Source organism: Ambystoma mexicanum, chromosome 9, assembly GCF_040938575.1.
Source record: "Ambystoma mexicanum isolate Mex_15411 chromosome 9, UKY_AmexF1_1, whole genome shotgun sequence".
Taxonomy (NCBI): domain Eukaryota; kingdom Metazoa; phylum Chordata; class Amphibia; order Caudata; family Ambystomatidae; genus Ambystoma; species Ambystoma mexicanum.
In genome coordinates, this window is record NC_090931.1 from 702,927,069 (window position 1) to 702,948,986 (window position 21,918).

General features: G+C 46.0%; 1 protein-coding gene across 1 annotated transcript in view; it reads left to right on the plus strand.

Annotated features, from left to right (window-relative positions):
• Positions 1–21,918, plus strand: part of CCNYL1 (cyclin Y like 1) — a 561,203-nt gene that overhangs the window by 132,285 nt on the left and 407,000 nt on the right. The window contains exon 4 of the mRNA XM_069615590.1: positions 17,103–17,203. Coding sequence (XP_069471691.1) covers positions 17,103–17,203 — 101 coding nt within the window. The remainder of the gene's footprint in view (positions 1–17,102; positions 17,204–21,918) is intronic.

Here is a 21,918-nt window from a genome sequence, read left to right on the forward strand (position 1 = left end):
AGTGGGGTCTATCTGCACTAGAATTGCAAATAGGCACCTGATATTAAGTGAGTCGACCTCTGATCCCGATGGATTATCTGTGTAACATAAGGGAGCAGACAGTCTGCCAGTACTTAGCAAAATGTTTTTGTGTCCAGATTTAACAAAGAAATCTGGCGGTATGACGAGCAGTCTAATGGGTCCTTCCCCGGCTTGAGGATTAATGTTATCACTGCCTCCTTCATCGAGGAGGGGAGTATTCTTGACACCAATCCCTCCTCCCAGCGTATGTCGAGCTACTTCCGGGCCCCATTCCTTGTAAAACTCAGCCGTTATACTGTCGTTACCCGGAGCCTTCGAGGTGGGGAGGGCCCTCGCTGTGCCCAGCATCTCCTCAACCGTAGGAGGCTTTGCCAGGGCCTCCACAGCTTCAGCGCCTAGTCTTGGAAGTGCAGCTGCCGCAATGTATTCCCTAAGCTCTTCCTCAGGTAAAGTGCCTCTCGTGGCGTACAGGGATTCATAGTATTCGCAGAATACCTCCGCAATCTTGCCGGTTTCACTACAACTGCCCCCCCACCCTCCCAGTCCTCACTGCAGTTTCCCTATAGCCCCGTTCGCGCCTGACCAGTGCCGCCAGGTGCCTGTTCGGCCTCCCCATCTCACCGTATCTACGGGCCATTGCAGGTTGGACAAAGTATTTTACCTCCCGGTCTGCTAGTGCTTGGAAGTGTTCCAGACCCTCCTTTAATCTGGCAAGAGAACTCTGAGTTCAACCTGTCTGCCTCCTCTTCCCTGTGTTTTATTTCGAGTTCCGCTTCATGTAGCTGCCTACGGATCAGTTTCAAGACTCCCATTTCAGTGAACATGCACCAATCTCCCTCCTCCCCCCTCAGCACCACCTTAAACGCCTCCCACAAAATTCTTTCCCCTGCACTTAGTGCAGGTTTTCCAAAAAGTAGGGTTTGATCAGATTGTGCATTTCACTTTTGAAAACTGTCTAACAGTGCCGCCGCCTTGAACCTCCAGTAGGGGGCGAGGTAGCGTTGTTTCCAAGCGCATGGACCACAACACCGGGGAGTGGTTTGGAACGTTGTTGGAAGCATCCCGCTTCCCTCTATGCAGTGTACCAGGTATGGACATCCCAGTATGTAATCTAGTCTGGTTGAGGTATTAGGTGCCGTAGAGTGGTGCGAGAATCCCCCCACCCCGGGTGTAACAGTCACCAAATATCTCCCAAGTCCAATGCCTCCATATCGTTCAGCACTGCTTCAGCTGCCCTTATACACTTCCTTTCCTCCCCTGATCTGTCCATGCTGGGGTCCAGTAGTACATTGAGATCTCCCGCCTACATCATGTTGGTGTCTAGATATTTTTGGCATTTCCCGAGCAGGGTATTGAAAAATTCAGGATCATCCACGTTTGGTCCATAAACGTTGACCAGGGTCAACTTTGTGTGACCCACACATCCAGAGACAATTGCATACCCCCCCCCCCCCGTATCTATTGCTTTGTCACTAACTCGGAAACCCCAGCGACTTTTGCACCAGCGTCATTACACCCGCAGAGTATGCTGAATATGTAGTGAAATATTTGCAGTTGCCCCAGCTCTTGGCAACCCCTTCATTCCCTTGCCCTTTGAGATGAGTTTCCTGTAGCAGGACTGTCTTTGCGCTGTCTCTTGCAGTATTGTATCACTTTCCGCGAGTCATTCCGTCCCCCGCTCCAGCTTATAACCGTATATGCCATTCCTCGGATGAGGATCAAAGAGGAGAGCTTGCCTTCCCCGCCTTACCCACCATACCATCGGCTGCATAGTGGTCTTCCTGAGAAGATGTGAACCTTTTTGAGGAACCCCTAAACTTCCCACCCTATCCCAACTACCCCTTGCCCCCCCCCACTGCCTGCCCTAACTTACAGTGGATAACCCCCCCTCTCACCCGCCCCCATAACAACCCAACACATAAATTAGCATGAGCAACAGCCCGGTGGCGCCCGGATACCACCCTCCAAGTGGCTTCCAACTCCTGAACCTCGGAGGATGACTAACTTTATATAACTTTTTGTGCGTGCCGCAGGTCTGACTAGGTACATTTCTAGCGCTGGTTTAACATGACCCATCAGGGCTATGGCTCATAACTCCACCACCTAGGACTGCCCACGTTCTCTGTACGTGCCGGTGCGTTGCACCTTTACCAACTAAGCAGCAGGATACTAGTCTCTTAGGTTGTGGCGCCTGGTGTTTAATTTCAGTGGCTTTCCAATGAATTAGTGTACCATTGCCAGGTTGGTGAAGTACGCCCTTCCATTGTACTGGACCCTGAGTTTGGAGGGGTACTGCATGGAGTATTGCCCTCTTCGCTGCTGCAAAAGAAATGCAGGCCTTTTGGACGGCCGGGGTGAAGTCCGGGTAGGATACCTTGCTTTTCTCAAATGTGAGGTCGCCAAGTTCCCTTGCCCTCCGGAGTGTAGCATCTCGGTAATTTAGCACCTTTGCTGTCACTGGGCATGGGTTTTGACCGGGTCTCGTGGCGAGCTGTGATATCCTGTGCGCCCTTTTAACCAGGAATTGGGAGGATAGTGCTACTCCCTGCAGTATATTTTTTATAAAAGTTTCCATGAACACTTCCATGTTCTGTTGCGGGACAGTCTCCGGGATCCCCACCACTCTTATGTTTCTACACAATCTCGCGTCAAGGTCTTCATTTTTGTCTCTTAATGCCCTTACTTCCCTGCGCAGCTCTTGTACAGCGTGCACGGTATCATTGCTGATGTCCTCCAGTACACCTATGTTAAGCCGTCCAGTTTTGTGTTGATGGCAGCGAATCCAGAGCTCATTTCACGAGGACCATACTCTACTTCGATGCAGGAGGGTCCTTGCTCGGTCCTGCCAGTGCCCCCGGGGGGATGAGGTAGCCGCCATTGTAGGATCCCTGCGTGATCCCTGTCTGTTTTTCCGTATCCCTTATTTCTGTGTAAATGGTAAGCTGGTCTGCCTCTTGCCCCCTTTGCCATAGTTTCCGCGTGCCACCTTCCTCCCGGGTCTCAAGCCCGTCACTTGTCTCGAGGGTCGATGGTTAGCTGTCTTCCATGTCCTGACTCTTTCTCCGGTCGTTGGCCAGACTGGTTTGAGCCCATACACTGCTTTGGTGCTGCCGACACACAACGCGGTTGGGAGCAGCATGGAAGTGTTGTGCTCCCTTTACGGCCAGGACCTCCTTCTACTTATTCCCCCTATATAACACCAGTCGACATTCACTTTGTTCTTTTGCAGTCAAACATTGACTTGGTTAGTTTTGGCTGGGCCCTGGTGTAGGTGATCTACCCCCTCCCCTTGCTGTGGGGGTATCAGTATGTCTTCGTCACCCCTCCCAGTGACTCACTCACCCCATTGTTGCTCCTTTTGTCCTCCCTTGCCTCCGTTGTTCTGGTTGCAGGGGGCTCGGTGCTGCCATATGTACTGCTCAGCGCTCGGTGTCTGCACTTGTTGTAGATTATCTATGATACGCAGACTGCGCGGTTTCGCCTGTCGCGACGTGCTGCTGCAAGGGGCTACCGGCACTCTGTTACCCTTACGTGCCCCTGTGTGCGGGCTGGAGGGTTGTCAGGGCGGTTAGCACCACGCCACACCCACAACCCTTGCCTGTTATTAAATATGAGTCGATTATTAAATATGAGTCGATACGTTGCTGCTTGTTCAGGGTGAGCCCCGCCCGGCGTATCCCGCTGTTGCGAGGTCCAACATTCTGTCCTTGTCACCTATGCGCTTCCTCCACCGATGGGCTCCCCTCACCGCTGTGCTCACAATATTTGCCCGTTATGTCATTCGTTAATGCTGGCTCCGGGTATCGCAGACAATGTACTTCCACCCCCCTCGCTGTCAGTACTGTCCCACCCTCCTGCGGCGAGCAGTGGCGCCGATGACTGTGGTGGCTGCCAGGAGTGTTCTCTGGGCTCCCCAGGGCTATGGTGGAACATGGGACTTACTTTCTGAGCTAACTGGTGCCAACTTCGGCGAACGAGGTAGGCTGGTCTGCTGCCGACCCTGCGCCGTCTCCTCTCACCCTCCCACAGTGGTGCCACTTTCAGTGGCCGGGTTTGCACAATCTCTTCCCCCTCTCGTTCCAGGCGTGTGGGTACTCCTCTGCCGGTGGGGTCCGCTGCTCTTGTTCTGCTGTCCCACTAGGGGGAGTGGGGGAGGGTCCTGCTCACTCCTGTTTCTCACCTCCTGCTGGCCTGTATTCGTTTTGGCGGGTCGCTGGCTTCGGACGGGTCCTGCAGGCCACCCGGCCCTAACCCTCTGCCAATTCCAACAGACAGCAGGGCTCCGGCGATCAGGCCGCCCTTCGTTTCCTGCAGCAAGGCTCTCTTTGGACCACTGGAGCACCGGCTGTCCCGGGCATCCCACCGTGTGTGATAGCAGTGGCTGAACTCCAGAGTGCTCTGCTCGCTGATCGGCGCAGAGGCACTTGGGCGTTAGATGCCCCGAGCTGCGCCCTCAGCCCTCCTTCGCCAGCAGCGCACTTCGCTGCAGCAGTGCTCCTGGATGGTCAAATTCCGCCAAACGTCACCCCCGCGTCCTCAGTCGGTCCGGTGTGCTTCGCTGAAGTTTAGCTATTTTTGGCCCCAATGAGTCAAGTTTTGGCCTTCTCCTTTACAGGGCTACCCGGGAGCTCACGAGAACGCGGCCATCTTGGTCGTGGGCTCTCTAGCGCCCCCGTAAACTATCCTTACCTGGGACTGGAGCTAGCATCTGATGGAAAATATGATATAGTAATTGTTGGGGGGGGGGGGGAGGGGAGAGGCCTGTCAGTTAACATATGCAGTAAAAACGTTTGCAAGCCAGTCTGCAGGATAAACACTGGCAGGCATAATAAAATTGTACAAGCAATGCTATGTACCAGCAATTCTTTACGGCCTATAGGCCTTAGAGATGAGTGATCTAGCGTGGTAGAAATTCCTAGAGGAGAGGTTTTGGAGAATGCTTCTGGGTCTTCCACCTGGGACCCCTATGGTATCTATTAAGCTTGTTGGGCCTGACATCCCTACGAGCACAGGTCCTGATCCGTAGATATGGATTGTATATGAAATTGAGGAGCAGCCCAAAGTGCCCACTGTTGAATATCGTAGGTCAAGTTTTCTGAAGAGTCCTGTAATAAACCGAAGGGAAAAAGGCTTCCATAGTTAAAATTAGGACTGATTTAAAATAGGGGGAGCAGATTTTAGGACCATGCAAGCAATTTTCAAAACTAAACTGGAAAACTGTGATTGGGTTAGTAACTTTGATTAATTGGGAAAGCTAAAAATGTATAGCCAAATAACCAGTGTCAGGTGAAAATATCTAAAATCGGAGCAATATCTGGTAAGAAGCCCAAGCCCACTGGTAAGATTTTCAATTGCGCATAAATAAACTACCACTGCTTACAGTGTAGGGAGTTTACACCCAAAGCCCAGTTGACAAGCAGCTTTGTTGCATTTGCAAAAATGGAAACAAACCAGTGTCGGGCATGTTTTGACACAATGCCTTGAAATTTGTTCTCGGTACATGAATGTACTAGGTGACTTTGAGAGTCATTACAATGCCATCAAATAATATGCCTTTTGGGCCTATTGCTTAAATACCGATAGAGTGTACACATTGCATTGTACAGATTGTGGACTGAAGTTACGGTTGGGGCAGCTTCATTATTATGGTTAATGGTGGAGGTAACTCCTTACAAAATATAATTTCTTAAATTTCCTTAATGAAATGAAACAAATAAAAACTATTAGTTTTATATATTTGTTGAACTGTTAAGTTCCTATTTTGAACTAAAAACAATAAAACATTTATTATAAACAAATTCTAGCACTAGGTTTGGCCATACCGGCTGAGCCCCGGGGACTTTGTCTTTTCCTACACTGTCATTTTTTGGTATCCTAGCCATTCTTAGTTGATGGGCTGGAAATCCCATCTGTAGACCGTTTCTGGGCTGCTTTTTCGTGGTCTGCCAGTCTTCCTGGTCGTAGTGCTTTCAGTTAGGAGGCCTCCTTCATCCCGATTAGTGGGGGGGGGGTACACTACTACTCTGCTTCTGCACTGTTTTGGGTCACCTTCACTACTGTTCCTTTGCGGGACAGTTGACTGCTGGGTAGCTGCCGAGTTTTTACCTTTCGAGCCACACTTCTCTTGGGTAGGTTACTACTCCTTCCTGTTGCCTTTTTCATTACTGCTTCTGCTCCTCGTTACTCAAACTCCAGAGCCGATTTCTTCTTTTTGGTCATCTGGACCATCCGTAAGGAGGGGAAATCCCTGGGTAAAGGATCCTGTAGCCCGACACTTGGAAGAAGCTTTGTACTAACAAAGCTGTTTCCCAGTTTCAGAGGCAGGTTTTCTGAATCTGGCTCTGTACTTTTTCCACCCGTGCCCCCCTGTGTCATGGGCTGGTGGTTCATCAAGTTGCCCACGAGGTGGTCCCATGCCTCCGGTAGGAGTGTGGTTCTGGAGGTCCACCTCTACTAGGTTTTGCTATAAACTTCCATTGACCAAATACTGCACTGCTGACTTTTTTCTGGGTTACGAACCTGGAACTGCAAATATTTGTCTCTTCTGTGTTTTTCTGCTACTGTTTCTGCCTTGTGGGGTAGGACTTGCCTGACTTTATCCTATAACTCTCTGCCTATTGGCTTTTTCCTGTTATTTCCTGTGGGGAGCTTTCTTTGCCCTTTTTAAGGGTACTTAACTGAACACTGGCTTTTTCCCAGCCCCACTTTGAATCCTTGGCGTTTTCCCTACTAGAGACTAATGCAATGATGTAAAAATTGGCAGTAAGTCTACTCTCCTGCATACTGACATGTTCTAAAGTTACTTTGTAAATTTTGATTATGTTGGTATCTAATTTCTAGGAGTATGAGACCCCATGGTCCTGGTACTGTAAATCTGAATGTATTCTAACTTTTGATGGCACTCGGCACCTTGTTGGTAAAAAGATGAACTTATTTTCTCCTAGGGTATGGTGAATGTTTGTGCCATTAATTGTTGTGTGGGGATATTACTGTGACTATTTGTGTGTGGGTATTTTGGGTCCAGATTACCATCTAAATTAAACTTTGTCTGTTGTCTAGGTCTCAGTTTTTCCCCACCACTTGGCCTTATAGGTCTAGTTTCCATCACCTTGTAGTAGTCTATACCTTTACTTTAGGGGTGGGGTAGGATCTCCTATGGCCCTTTACTGTTTTTATACTGCAAAGAATCCCAGGGTATTGTCACTGCTCCCATGGGGGAAGCCCCTTCCCATGAGGCCAGGGAGGTGAGGCTGCTACCTGATAGGACCTCTGGGGGTGGTACTCAGCGGGTGGATCTCTTGGGGAGGGAAGCCCTCCATAGGACCAGTGATGAGAGCCTTGGGAGAACATGCTATTGACCTTCTCCATTTTTGTCCCCTCTCCTCTCAACCCACTCAGTCCCCTGTAGTCCTCCACACCTCTACTTATCTCTGTAGAGTAGAGGACTTCATCCCTAAAATTCAAACTGTGACGAGGAAGAGTGAGACTTAACTAGGTAGAGTGCAAACCATCACTGGCACGAGGAAGATCGAGCCAGGAGGCAGAAGCCCACCGTGGAAGCATCATACGCGGTACAGTCTATTGGAGGTAGTCCTGGTGATAAAAAGCAAGGAAGCACTCTCTACCTTGTCAAGCCAGTCCTGAAGGAGCGGGGAACCAGACACTGGTACCCAAAGGCAAGAGAAAGTGAATCTGTCGAGGGAGGAGTGTCTCCAGTAGGTCCATGGAGCGAGGACCTGTCCCGTGACTGGGAAAGAGGCAAACCCAACTGCCAAAGCAGGGAGAAGAAGCATGCAGCTGAGAATGCGGGAGAGAGCCTACTACTGGGGAGCTGCCGAGGGCAGGATGCCGAGCGTGGAAGCAGCGTAGATGCCCTGCTCTAGTCCCAGGATGGACCGAAAACCGCAACAGAATTTCCCAAAGATTGGGAAAGGGTTGGGCCGGCTGGTGGTACACAGAGGAGACCAAACAGATTAAAGAGACACAAAACAATATCCCAAGAGGCAAAAAGGATAGCGAAGAACTGTGAAAGCCAGAACGAACATGGAGAAATTGTTTGTGGGACAGTACCTGGCAGGAGAGCACACCAAGTCTGTTTAATTGGTCATTTAAGTGAAGCAGGGACAAAGGGGCCGCTGAAGCAGTACAGCAGGGTGCGGTCCCATACAAAGGCCGGTGAGGTTTACAAGAAGCTAAACCAAGGGGTCGAGGACCCATTGCCAAAAGACATTGTGTGGAATTGTAAAATCTACAGTCAAGTCTATCAGGATAGTGAACCAGACTTGATGCTACATTTGTGAGCTGGAGAAAGAACAGGGAAAGGGGCGCCATCTGATATTTGGGAAACCATGTTTTGTCATAAGAAGACTTGGGTCAAGTCTGGTAGGGCAGTAAACCAGACTTGATGTTGCATTGGTTAAATCCTGTTGGGTTTTTGTATACATGTGGGGGAGCATCCAACGTCCAGAACTTTTAAGTTCAAGAACCAGTCAGTGTTTTTATCAGGACTGAACATTTTAATCTATAACAAGATCGAGAGGGGCCTCCTTCAATAAGACGCCCAGTTTTTCCTTGGTCTAGAGTTTAAGGGGGGACGGATACATGTTTGGACAAAGGAAGGTGTACATTTTACTTTACTAGACATCCTTGCGTTCTGCTGTTAGTTTATAATATACATATTTTTCAGTATAAGAATGTAGTGATTTTATTGGGGAAACTATTGGGTATAACTGTGTACCGTCTATCACCTTCCTCTTACCTTGCGTTAAGCCCGACTGCTCTGGCATAGTTTCCACTTTAGAGTTTGGTCTTTCTGTTTGTTGGAAACCCTGTCTTGTCTTGAGGTTAGACGGTTTTACATCGCTCACCAGTGGGGTGTAGAAAAACATTCTGAACAGTTATTGTCATTTTTAAGCTCTGCAGCTTGCTAAACCAATGCAGCAACTTAACTCTAAATAGAAGTGTCGTGCCATCCTAACGATTGGGACTTTCTTATGATTTTGTCCTGCCCCTTTTACTCCAAACTGGTGGTACACTTCTTGAGGAACAGAGCATGCTGTTCAGCAACTTAAAAAAAAAGCATGTCATGCATTATGCACCGCCCCACCCAACCACTGGTTCTGTTCCGTTAAGGGAACTGCCCTATGTATGCACCCATCACTAAACACTAATCCTTTTTTCCCTGCTTGGATGGCACAAGAGTACTGCAAATGGGATGCGCTTCATTGCGCTTGAAATGTATTTTTCATTTCCGGCCTCTTCTGTTTGCTTGGAGAGACCGTGTTCAGGCATTGCACCTCCTGTGATGTGCATTTTTTTTTCGCCAAGCCGTATGGCGTTTTGGGCTTTAATGACTGGCCGCTCTCTGCGTTTAGGGTTTTAATTTCTGTTATGGCTATGAAGATGGAATAAGAGCCATTGGGTTTTGTGGTATTTGTTGATTAGAAGGGTGAGCTGTTGATTTTTATTCTGGCAACACATTTGGTCAATTTCCGGAATGTTATAAGGTAGGAAGAGACTCCCCTCTTCGTCGTACATTGGAGTTTGTCCTAAGACCACCCCATGGAAACACCTGGTATGTGGCCTAAAAACTGGGCCTGGTCCTGCCCCAGTGGACGAACACTGATTGAAAGACCAAGCTACAGAAAAGCCTCTAAGGCAGGGTCTTGGAACTGAAACAAGTCTTTCGGAGGCCACCTCTAAGCCTATACAGATACCCCCAACAAGTTACCATGAGACATTCTCACTTTTAGACCTAGTCTGTCTGAAGTAAATAGTGCTAACTAGGAATACCTTTTGATCTCAGCAGTGGATATTGGCAAATATCCCTGACTGTGATTACTGAGGACAAACTGTTCTCCACTCCAGGAGGGGTTTATCACTTCAGGGTAATGCTATTTGGGTTAAAGAATGCATCCGTCACATTTCAAAGCATTGCAAAGTCATGTTCCGAATGGGCTTGCAGAGTTTTGCTTGGCTTGCCTTGGTTATTATGCAACCTTTACCTTGACTTGGGGAGAACATGTTCCCCACCTCAGGATTGTGTTGAAGGTTTTCACTGGCCCAACTGGCCATGAACTATCTATCATATTGTCAAATTGCACAGTGATCTACCTTGTACACAAGGCTGGTGGTGGGGGGAGGGGTGGTGGGTTAAGCCTTTTCTTGGTAAACTACAAGCTGTACAGGACAGTCTTGTGAGACCCCAGTGCCCCTTTTTTGTCTTACTGGGAATTGCAGGTATGTCATGGCTGGCTGACACATGAAAGCCTTTTTAACTGCTCGCATCTTCTAAGGAACCTAAAAGGATGACTTGGACTGAGTGTGACGAGGCCTTTCAGATGAATTTTAAGGACCCCTTTTACAAAGTACCTGTTTTCGGGCACCTTTTCACAAGTGTTTTTCTGGTACAAACTGATCCTTCTGAGGTATATATTGGAGCAGTTTTAACCGAACTAGATGACAGGGGCTGGCAGCACCATGCCTTTCATCAGCAGATAATTAAAGGTAAAGATTTGAGTTGGGCCATTGCGATCAAGAGTATTATGCCACTGGGGGCATTACAGAAGCAGAAACTGTACTTATTTGGTACTTAGTTACCATACAGAGCTACCACAAACCCAGTAAATTATGAACCTGTAGGGTGAGAATCGTAAATTGCTTAGGTGGTCCAAAAGTCTTTGGCTGCTCTTTTGAGCATTGGCCTGGGTCCTGACATAACCATGCAGAGTTCCTGTCCACGATGTATAATCAACTGGAAAACGTAATTATCCATAGTGGGTTAGATCCCTTGTTCCTAGTGAGAGTATTGGGCGAGTATGAAGGAATTTCTTTTTTTTTTTTTGCAGCTTTTCTTGAATTATTTCTTTAGAACCACCAGTATGTCTATTTTGGTATCATGGTTGATTGTTGAGATGAGTGATGCCTTCTTAGATTCACTCACTTGCTCAACTCCTTTGTATTGAGGGCACTGTTAGTTCCCGAGACTACTAGGGAAGGGAGGCGTTTTCTCCTGCTTTTAGTTTCCTGTGCGCTCACTTTGTAATGTGCATCCTCTTCAGTGGAGTGCTACAGGGATGCGTTGTCGCTTTTTGTCTGCCAACATTTTGTAGGGGTTTGGGTTGTCTATGGCAGGTTTGTTTCCCTGCTCTACTGATTTTATTTTTTTGGTTGGTGTGTGGTCATGCCATTTTGTGAACAATATACTTAAAATAGTTGCTCCTCCTGTTATAAGCCCTGTTCTTTGGCCTTCTTTTTTTATTGCCTTTTCCCTGCCCCCTTCTCTAACCAGAAACTGGTGGGATGGGGGTCGGGAGGTTTTTTTAAGGGGTTGGGGGTGTTTTTTTTTAAGGGGGTGGGGGTTGAGTGAGTGGGGTGGTGGCGGGCAAGAGGTCATGGTTAGTGTTTTTTTTATTTAAATCCAATAGGTCTATTCTATCCCTACTCCAAGGTGAGGCTTGGCCCTATCTAACAAAATAAAAGAATATATGGTGCTAGTCAGAAAGTCTTAGAAACCTAGGATAGGCCTCTGTCCCAAAAGCCTAATCTAACCTGAGCGCTGACTCTACCTCTAATGGCAAACTGACATAAAGTATACTAGACTAGGCGTCTGAAGCCTTTCTTCTTCAAGGCTGGACTAGTAATCCCAGACAATTCTCCATCTGTCCGTTTCCAGGTAGCATACCTTGCTGTATAGTTCAAAGTCCTGGCAATAATGTCTTGAGTCTCTCGGTTTGTAGTACTGTAGTCTATAATTTTATCAGCGAAATGAGTCATCCACCCTGGAGTGTTTCCTTTCACTCGTTCTTGGGGTTGTCCCCTTTGCCTCTTCTTGGGGTAGTTTGGCTTTTATCCTGCCAAGGGTTCTCGGATTGCTCAACCCACCATGGGGTATGGTGCATCACACCCCTTCTTGGTCATTCGGCTTTTCCCTGATTAGGGTCTTCGGATCTCAAACACCTGCTCTATCTGGAGTTAGTCCCTCGCAGAGGCTGTCAGATTCCCTGTTTTTTGTCTAAAAGATTGTGGAAGTTCATGACAAATGCTTGCTCAAGTTGGAAAACAGGCAGATATGTTTTCCACTCTTGCCTGGCCCTTAGAGGCATCATGGTCCACTCTTATTTCTTTTTCTGTTGAGGATATATAGTGGCTGCAACAAATGCATTTAAGTTGGCGTCCCCTTCAGATTTCGTTCCTTTGACTATTCTTCACTGCCCTTTACGTATTACAGGCAGTTCATGACTCCTGTTCTTCAGGAATAATTCCTGCCGAATTGAATCATGCTATAGCCATTTCTTCTTTTTTTGGTTTTTTACCCTCTCTCAATCCTACTGTTTTATTTAATTTCTGCCCTATTTTACGGTTGCCTTTTCTCATGAGGTTGCTAGAGTCTGATTTCTCCTCTACTTGGCTTCTTCCTTGCATCGACTCTTTTCTTTGAATCCTTTAAATCAGGTTTCTGATGAGGCACAGTGTGCGCGTTAGTCTCTGTGGTTGATGTCCTGGTGTGTTTGGCGGATCAGGGTGGAGTGGGTGCGCTGATCTTGTTAAATCCGTCAGCTGCCTTTGATTCAGTTGACCACTCCACCCTGCTTGTCAGTTTGGCTAGTGCAGGTCTCCCTGGTCAGGTGCTATCATGGTTTACTTTAATATATTTATATAGCGCACCTAATGACGTCGAGGCTTACGGGCGCGGACAGCAAGTAACAATGTGGCTTCCAAAAAAAAAAAAATAACAGAGCCTAACTTGGAGAGAGCAGTCCCATCAACATCCATCTGTCTGCTCTGCTGAATTTCTGTCTTTACCTCCTTTTCGCTCTAAACCAGTGCCTCTTCCTTCTCTCCCCATGTTGGTCCCTTGTGTAGGGCTCCTCTTCGTGCCCTCGACTGGTTGGGGCATTGCTTCGCAGTTCACTTGGTCAAGCAACTATCCGTAGCTAGATCTGTCTAGATTTGCGAATCCTTGTCTGATAGTCACTTGAATCCCGAGTGTTTGCTGTGGGAAGTTTTGAATGTGGCTATCTGTAATCTGGCAGTCAACAAATGTTTAAATGGTGCAGGGTATTTGAGTGGAAGCTCAAGCTGGGCGTGCATTCAGCTACCAGGACTACTATTAAGGTAGGTGTTTATGTACCATAAATCTTGTCAATGACTTGGACTCATCACGAAGCAGCTGACCAGGACTTTACCCAAGGAAAGACTACTGTAGCTCTGCTGTGGCATCTCTCCTGAACCAGCAACAAACTGAAGTACTTCTGGTCTTTGCTTAACTCTGACTACTTTAGACCAAACTACTTAAACCAGTGCTACCTTCCTTTGATCCAGCAAGACCAGCTAGACTATTGATCTTCAGGACTCCTTGCTTGAAGGGGGACCAGCTGGTCCACTTGCATCATGCTTGCAGCACTAAATAACCAGATAGTGCTGGAAGTAGATGGGATATTCAACATAACTGTTCTAGTAACCAGCTTAGTTTCTTTGAAATACTGACATTCCACCTTCACTGCTTTGATCCCTGAGACTGCAATCCTGTAGCGTAACGTAGAATATCTGGCTTGCCTTTCAGCACATTCAGCAGTTCACCCCCCTCTGCATGCTAGCATCTTCAGTGCATTCCTGTTTGCTTGAGAATCCATTTTCACTCAAGTTGCCACTGTATGAATGTAAAACTAGAGCAGCTACAGTTTACTTATTTTCTTATGAAGACCAATGTGTTGGCTAAAGATACCAAACAATGAGATTCCTATGTCTCTGCTCCATTTCGAAAAGGCATCCCAGTGATGCTGAAGCTAAAATCTACCTGCAAATTGTTGTAATCTAAACTATTGAGTCCTATCCTTAATGCTAGGGAGAACACTGAATCAGAACCAGTATCATGCTCAGCCATTCTGAATCATTTGTCTCTCCCAATGTGAGAGGCTAAGCACCTTTTTAGTGAATAAAAGTCTTAAGGCACTTCTGTGTACCCTATAATAAACTGGTTAGCCCAGTACCATGCTTGACCTGGACTTTTTCTGACTATAAGAACACTGATAAAACAGACCTTTTGAGGCAGAATTAATGATCTGTATGTTACTTGCATCAATTTGTTAATTTTGATAACTCTGACCCGAGAGAGGAAACGGGGAATTGATTGGGAATTTCATTGCCATCAGAAATGAGACCCCAACACCTGACCTGCCAACTCCAAAGAAACCCTGGGTTAATGGTTGGGCAACAAAAATGAACTGAGGTTGAGTCTGGCACTGCAGGAGAGCAGTATAAACACTAAACTCCTCCACAAACTGGGAACAGTCCTCACCAGCATATAATGGAATAACATGAAAGACTAGCAGCCTGAGCCCCTGGCTTCCACTACACCATCAGAGGCATCAAACGAAACCGTGCTGGACAATTCGTATTCCCTCACTGGCAATCATACCTCATATTCTGAGGGAGTCAGATCGATCTACGTATCCATTCAATCCTGGATGGCCGCACACAGCCTTTGTCTCAATAATACAATTGAGCTTCTCCTCCTCTGCCCAGCTGGCCCACCACGCAAAACTGGACCAAGCCATCACCATCGAGGGCCACACTATCCCAGTAGCTGCCAGCATCAAGACTCTAGGTGTCTACCTGCACTAACCATGAACCTCCAAGTCCATTGCATTGCAGCGTCAAGCTATGCCACCAAGCTCATTGACGCTAGCAAACCCTTCCTTTCACCCGAGAATCGGCTTGAATTGGCACATGCCCTCTTAGGATCCAAACTTGACTATTGTAACTCTCCTATGCAGCACTTCTGAACCTTCACGAATGACGTCGCTCAAAACAACGCCCTCCTGGCTGCCCTAGACATTGGCAAACGCGAACACATTTGCAAGCAAGAATCTGCCCACTGACTCCCGGTTAAGGACAGAATCCAGTTCAAGATTGTCTAATCACCACCTATGCCTATCGAATGACTCTTCCTCACTGGCTCCCCCCACCACTCCCAGAAAATGAAGCGTGCTGCGATGAGGCCAGTAAGCTCTGCTTACGTTCATTACCTCATCACTTCCAGATTCCACTGGAAAAAAGCAGGAGGCACCAGCCTCCTAGTCGGAGCATCCATCTCTGGAATGCGTTATCCCCCGCCCACTTGCAACAAGAACCTTCCTACAATTGCTTCAGGAAGAACCTTAAAACACAGTTGTTCAACTGACATTCCATATTTGTGCTACTCCCTTCGATAGCCTGGTTATCACCCTCACCTACCTCTTTTCTGTAACCAGTGCCTAGATGCCCATGGGCTTTGTGCGCTGCTTTTATAAAAGTACAAATAAATAAGAGGGAAGAGCTAGAGAGTTTAACAAAATAAATAATTCATATGTAACTAGCCACTGGGGAAAAGAATGGCACACATTGGCCCATAATCAGGTGAGCACAGTAAGCAATGGAAGGGTGGGGTTAGAATCTGGAAGAGACCAGTACATATAGGGAGTGAAAGCGTGTTGGTTGTTCGAGGGAAGGGGGCCGAAGGTTAGTGGGCGCTTATTGTGAGGGATTGTGCAAAGAGTGCAAGGCAGCATTGGGAGTAGTGGTGAGGGCAGAGTGAAGCAGGAGAATGTCTGAAGGTGGTGGCGAGGTGGGCGAAGTGTGTGGTTAAAGCATAGATGAAGAAGAGGGGCATTGTGAGAGCTGAGAAGAGGGACGGGTGTAAGAGGATGCCAAAAGAGTGAGTTGGTGTAAGGAGCAAGGTGTCCGGCACAATCTTAAGAACATCATTTGCTGTCTGAGGAACGTGGGGTTACCCTTGGTAAGTCCCACAGGGCGACAGATATTATAAAGTTTATGCCCCCACTGCTATCCAGTGATGGACAGTAGGGGTTACCAATCGCTAGTGACCATCATCTTTGTGTTTAGGGACGCCTGGGCAAGGGTGTAGGGAGCCCAAAGAAAGACAAATGAGAGTGAGGGACGGCTATTGGTTAGACCCCCTTTCTTCCCCCACATCCCCTTTCAAAAGTGTAATATTAACCCCTGGCTGTTTTTGAAACGTTTTTTAGGCCATCTGTGACAAAGCAACCACATTCCGCAACCACAAGGCTGTTGGATACCTACACACACACACTAATGTACATACTTTCTTGCATGTTTGTGTCCAGACCCATTTGGATACTTTATTTTCAACTGTGTATGATCATAAAATAAAAATAGTATAATATTTTGCAGTGATAACTGGTACTTATAAATGAACAGAGGGAAATGTATTTGTTAAGCGGTATGAAGAGGTGAACTGGTAAAAGACAGGAGCATGCTGAGAGGGGAGGGCGTTCCTTAAGTGAGGGGCATTAGTTCATAACAGGATAATGCACATGGTGAACGAGGAATGGCTGAAAGATGGGGTAGGTCTGAAAGGTGGGTGGTAACATAAGTTGCTAAAGAAATGTCAAGGCCAAATCCAAGAGAGGAAATAAAGACTGAGGCTAGGGGAGCTATAGGGGGGAGAACAGTGGCGAGTGTGGGCAGAGTGAGGGTGTTGAAAGTGGAGACTGGCCGTATTGTCGTAAATAAGTGGACAGGCAATTGAACAAGCAGGGTGTTTGACCAGTGAGGAATAATTGAGCCTGGAAAAATTAGGGTGGGAATGAATCTTAGTGGCCTAAAAGTTATAAAGGGGCAAATATTAAAAATAGTCTAGTCCTGTGAACAATACCTAGCAGTGATAGAGGTGAATGATTAAGGAAAAGGAACAATCGAGGAGAGACTAGGTGTGCTTCCAAGACACGTAGGCAAGACTAATCTGCAGGCCACATGTCTTGAGAGACCAAATGATTTGTTTTGTGCCTTTTGTTTACTTTGCCCTATAACCTTTTCCCTAAATCCCAATGTATTTTATTTTTTTATTCTCCAACCTATTTCCAGATGTGTTGTTGCAAACCCTGAATCTTAACCTTTCTGTTTTTGTTTTGCTTTTATGCCCTTTTACTCTGAAAGTGAAATGTGTTCTGATAAACTAATAGACCCCATTTGTGGCTTGTTGTATTTTCTGTTATTTGTTAATAAGAAATGTTTTCTGTGGCATGCTTTTGGCATAACCTGCATGCCTTTATTCCTAGGTATCGCCAGGTCAGCTTACAAAGAAGTACAGCTCTTGCTCAACAATATTTCTAGATGACAGCACAGTGAGCCAGCCTAACCTTAGAAGCACAATCAAATGGTAAGTACTTCAAATAAAGGAAATTGAAAGGAAAGATGAAATTACTCTTAATTGAGAACTTAAAATCCTGAAAAACAAAGCACTGCGCCATTGCCTTTCGTCTATGTTGCTTCCAGGTGTTGTATTACTATGTCTGACATGCCTATACCTTTTTTAAAAGTTTAAATGCCTTTTTCACTTCGATGAATTTGACTTTCTTTATTAAAACTTACGTTTTCATTTTTATTTTGTATCCATGAATTTGGATTTAACTTGCTCTTTGCTTGTTTCATATAGCTTCTGGTTACATAGTGCAACTGTGAACTAAAGTGCCCTACATACAAAATAACTGTTTCACATGTAAACAAACTAAGTCTAAACATGTCTTTAAAATGTAAATGTGCTCAATTACCTGTTGTGCGTATCCCTGCACACTGAAATCAGTTGAACATTTGATACAATATGATATTTATAACGTGCTTAATACCCAGAGGTTTCTAAGTGTGGACCCGGGGATCGAACCTATGCTGCTCCGTGTTGTCTTGCTTCCAAGGCGAGCATGTTGCCGCTGAACTTCCTCCCGAGACATTTAAACATGCATTTGAGGTTTATGGTCTGAATCATATTGGTTTTATGCACAGGGTTTTCTCTTGCTTGTGATTTTGAAATGTATGTTTGCCAGAGTACCTCACAACAGTGGTACTTGGCTGTTTTAATCTGTTGATTCTATTTATTGCCTGCCATTTTGTTTAAGTGTTCATGGTATTGGAAAGCGGTTATAGTCCTTTGCGCCCCAGTCTTATGTTTGTTTCACTTGGACAATAGGACCCCTGGTACTGCTACTTTTTATATCCACTGTGATTTAATTTCTTTTGTGGTTGAGGGTGTGCACTTAACCCTTTGGAAGTGGTCACTTATTGTTTGCTACGTTCAAGTGGTGCTCATGCAGACTGAAAATGTCTATTACTCTAAAGGTGCTGTTGGGTTTATGCATTTTGGTACCTTCCATTAACATTTTTTTTCTAGAGCACTAAGTCTACTCTCAGACCATTGAAATTTTACCTTAAAATACTACAAAAACTTGAGTAGCATTGCCTCTGATAAATTCACATGTGCCACTCCAAAAAATGTATATTGCAACCACACTGGCTTCTCAATTAACCTTTTTTAGATGCACATTGTGTGAGTGATACTTTGGTCTTGAAATAATTGTTTGATGGAAGCCTAGCTCTAATTTGGTGTTCCTCACTCCCACAGTTGGCAGTACAATGAAATCAATCATGAGATCTTCATTAATATTCATAAGCACTAAATGGGATCCGCAAATTGGGTTAAAAAAACCTTTAAGTAAATGTGCTCCTAGGTTCAGTTTTACTTCCTCCATACTTGTGGACAGCAGTACACTGAAGCTAGCGTATGATGCAGCGTAAAAACAGAGGTACAAACCTGGAGGGCCCATTGCTTTTACAGGTAGTCATAGGGACTAACAAGTGCATTCAGGAGGAAGCAGGTCAGAGGCTAAAGGGCCTCACTGAAGCAAAATAATCACCTAGGATCTAGACAAAAACCGATTTGCCACAGGACTCCATTTAAGCCAATTGGGGAAAGTTGCAAAAGACGAAATGTTTGCCAACACTTTGTTCCGTTCACTCTTTAATGTTTACTGCAGTCCTCTGTGATCTCTTGGACAGGCTGGGTGTGTATTTTACCAGTTATACTGACGACACACAGCTCGTCTTCGAGTTGAGCGGCACGTGCACAGAGGACGTGTTTTTGCTTTATCATGGTCACCTGCGGAGAGCTTGTACTTTGGTTCTCCTGACCTTTGCAAAAGTAGTTTCTTGGACTCAGATGGGCAAAAAATTACACGAGTTAGGTATAAGAAAAATGGCGCATTACAGGCCCTTTATACATTTAGAACATACAAAATAAGAAAGAATAAACACATCTGTTATATATAAACAAAGAAAAAAAGGCATTACCGTTAAGATCGCCACAGGAGACCCCTTCATCTCGGCCACAACACTGCTTAGTCCCAAAGCAGGTAGGCAAAGAGATTGATCGTTCTAACGGGATCTGGAGCGGAGTGTTCTCCCTTTGTGAGACTATCACCTGGGGTCCAAATTCTAACTCTGTATTCCAAGAGGAAAACACTTGTCTCTTATGGGGGCTGCTTTCGATCCCTGCCCTTCATGGGTTACCATGCTTCCCTCGGCTGAAGAGCAGACAATAAACATGAGGCAGAAACAGAGTGGAATATTCCAGTTAGTGGAAAAAAAACATCTTATCTCCTTGCTGTCGTTCCCACTTTCCTTTATCACTGCACTTGCAGATTGCTCCGACTCCCTTTCTAGCTTGTCATTCGGCGGACAATACAATAAAAATTCTCCCTGGCTTGGTCATCTGACATAAATGTGACCTTGTCTTCGTAGCAGAATTACTAGCCCAGGAAAACGTAGGCTTTCATTATGGTTTCCTTGCAGTAAATAGAAGTGAATATTCAAGATGGCCGTGCATCGGCGCCATGTTTTCTGACTCATTTAGCTTACGCAGTACACTCTACCCCTTGGATATTCAACTACCGTAACCCAATGGGTGAAAAGGAGGTTCCCAGAACCTACGAAACAAACACCACAGATTTGGAATACAAGAGATGCAACAGCAAACCAAAACAGCAAAAATGCCAAAAATACAAGCCAAAGCTGAACGCAATGCCTCAAGAATCCAAGAAAACATCTGAGCCCATAAGTCCCACTTATCCTGCGTCACCCTGGCAACAAGATCTTTTCAAATCCTTAATATGGTCGTAAATGGAACGGGAACAATCCTCCAGTGCTACACCCAGAATTATGCTTCAAAAACAGATCATCAACAGCTGCTCTGTTCTGCAAAATAGCCTCTCTAAAATTTCTGTCATCCAAACAACTCAGTTAAAGTGTGATAAGTCTCTTTAAGCCCCTTAACTACCAGGCAAACTAACTGGTCATAGTTTTATATCCCCCAGCTGCTAGTCCCCAAATCACCACTAAGGAGATAGCCAATGCCAAGACCTCAGTTTCAGACGAGAAGTGTACGTCAGAATTCCTTTCGGGTGCCAGAGCGTTATAGGAGGCGGATCGTGTGGACCGCCGAATAGCAGGGCGTAGTGGAAATGGCATTAAGCTGAGGCGTGTCAATGTACAAGGACCGCTGGAAATATTACCAGGAATATATGAATATGTTTGATTTGCCACAAGAAAATAGCCAACCCGCAGGCAGTTCCACATGGCTGAGGTGGCTGGCAGTTAGAATTGTAAAATTACATTACATATTATTCGAAACATCAACACAAACAGAAAATGGACGAGCACACAAGCGGCGCTCGAAATCCGTTCTTCCCTTATTATGATCAAAGTCCAACTGTTGGCATTTTCCAACAAAGTTCGGATCACATGTAATTTGGTAGCAGACATCAGCAGGGGCAATATTGTGAGTGATGATGCTGGTCATATTTCTCCATTTTCGGTCAGCGTCTGCACAAAATGTATAGTATTCATACACGGAAAAGGAACCTTGCACATCAGAGTTCATCTAAAGGATCCTTATACAAGGTACGCAAAACTGGAACAGGTGTCTGTATTGCCACAAGACACGTGCAAACCAAAGTAGCGGAATAGTGTACATCCGACATGCAAAAATGTGAAACGTTGAACACCCGCCGGGCCAGGTGAATCCATATATTGTCTGCTTGCACGACCATTGTGGGGTAATTATTCTGCAGAGGATCTGGAAAGAGCAGAAATGTCTAAGGTATCACGTTTTCATCCACGTTGTTTCATAAAGACATTTCTATAGGCTGCAATGGATGCATCAGCAGGTTCAGTAGTAACAGCAGGCGTGTCGGTCTTGATCCAGATCCCCGAGTCCTTTGGCCGAATGGAGACCTTTGCCACTTCCTCCAGCATGTCCCCAGACCCTCCAGAATACTCCATCGTGCGTCAAACAGGAACTCGGCACACACAGAATCTAAAAATCAGAATTCAAAAACAAGATATCAGTGAAGTACATCACTCGCGTAATTAACATTTGTCAGCGCAAATTTGTGACCACTTTAGTTTTCCCGGTTTCATCACATGAACCACCTGATCCTTCCCGGCTACAATCACATCCACCGGAATTGGCGGACCACTAGGTTTGTCGACCCATAACTTAACACCTGGCACCATAGTATCCGATGAACCAAAACCCTTGTTTCCCGAATGGTCAATACTGTGGGCGGATCTCCTTTCCTCACCATATATAATTTCACAGGCACTAATATCAATTGGGCCACTCCGTCTGCTTTATGAATTGTAACCTGTTTTTATCACTATTAATGAGAATAACCTTGATTTCTCCTTGGTAGTCTGCATCCACAATCCCACCTAACACTTGAATGCCTTGTATGGCTAGTCTGGATCTAGGGGCATTCAATCCCATGTGTTCAAAAGGAATCCGTACCCCAATTCCTGTATCAATTGCCACAATGCCTCTAGGCTCACGTCAAATTTCTTCTCTCGCATGCAAATCCACCCCAGCTGATTCGGGAGTGGCATGGTAAGGGGCTAATGCACCAGGCAACATTTCCCAGTACAATGTTTCTGAATTGCAAGTATGGCGACAACATGCGCATCAATGGAGTCTCATCGTTCGCAATGGGATAGTTAAGGATTTGCACGGCCTCCACCACGTGTTCACGCCATCCTTTCAAAGTACCC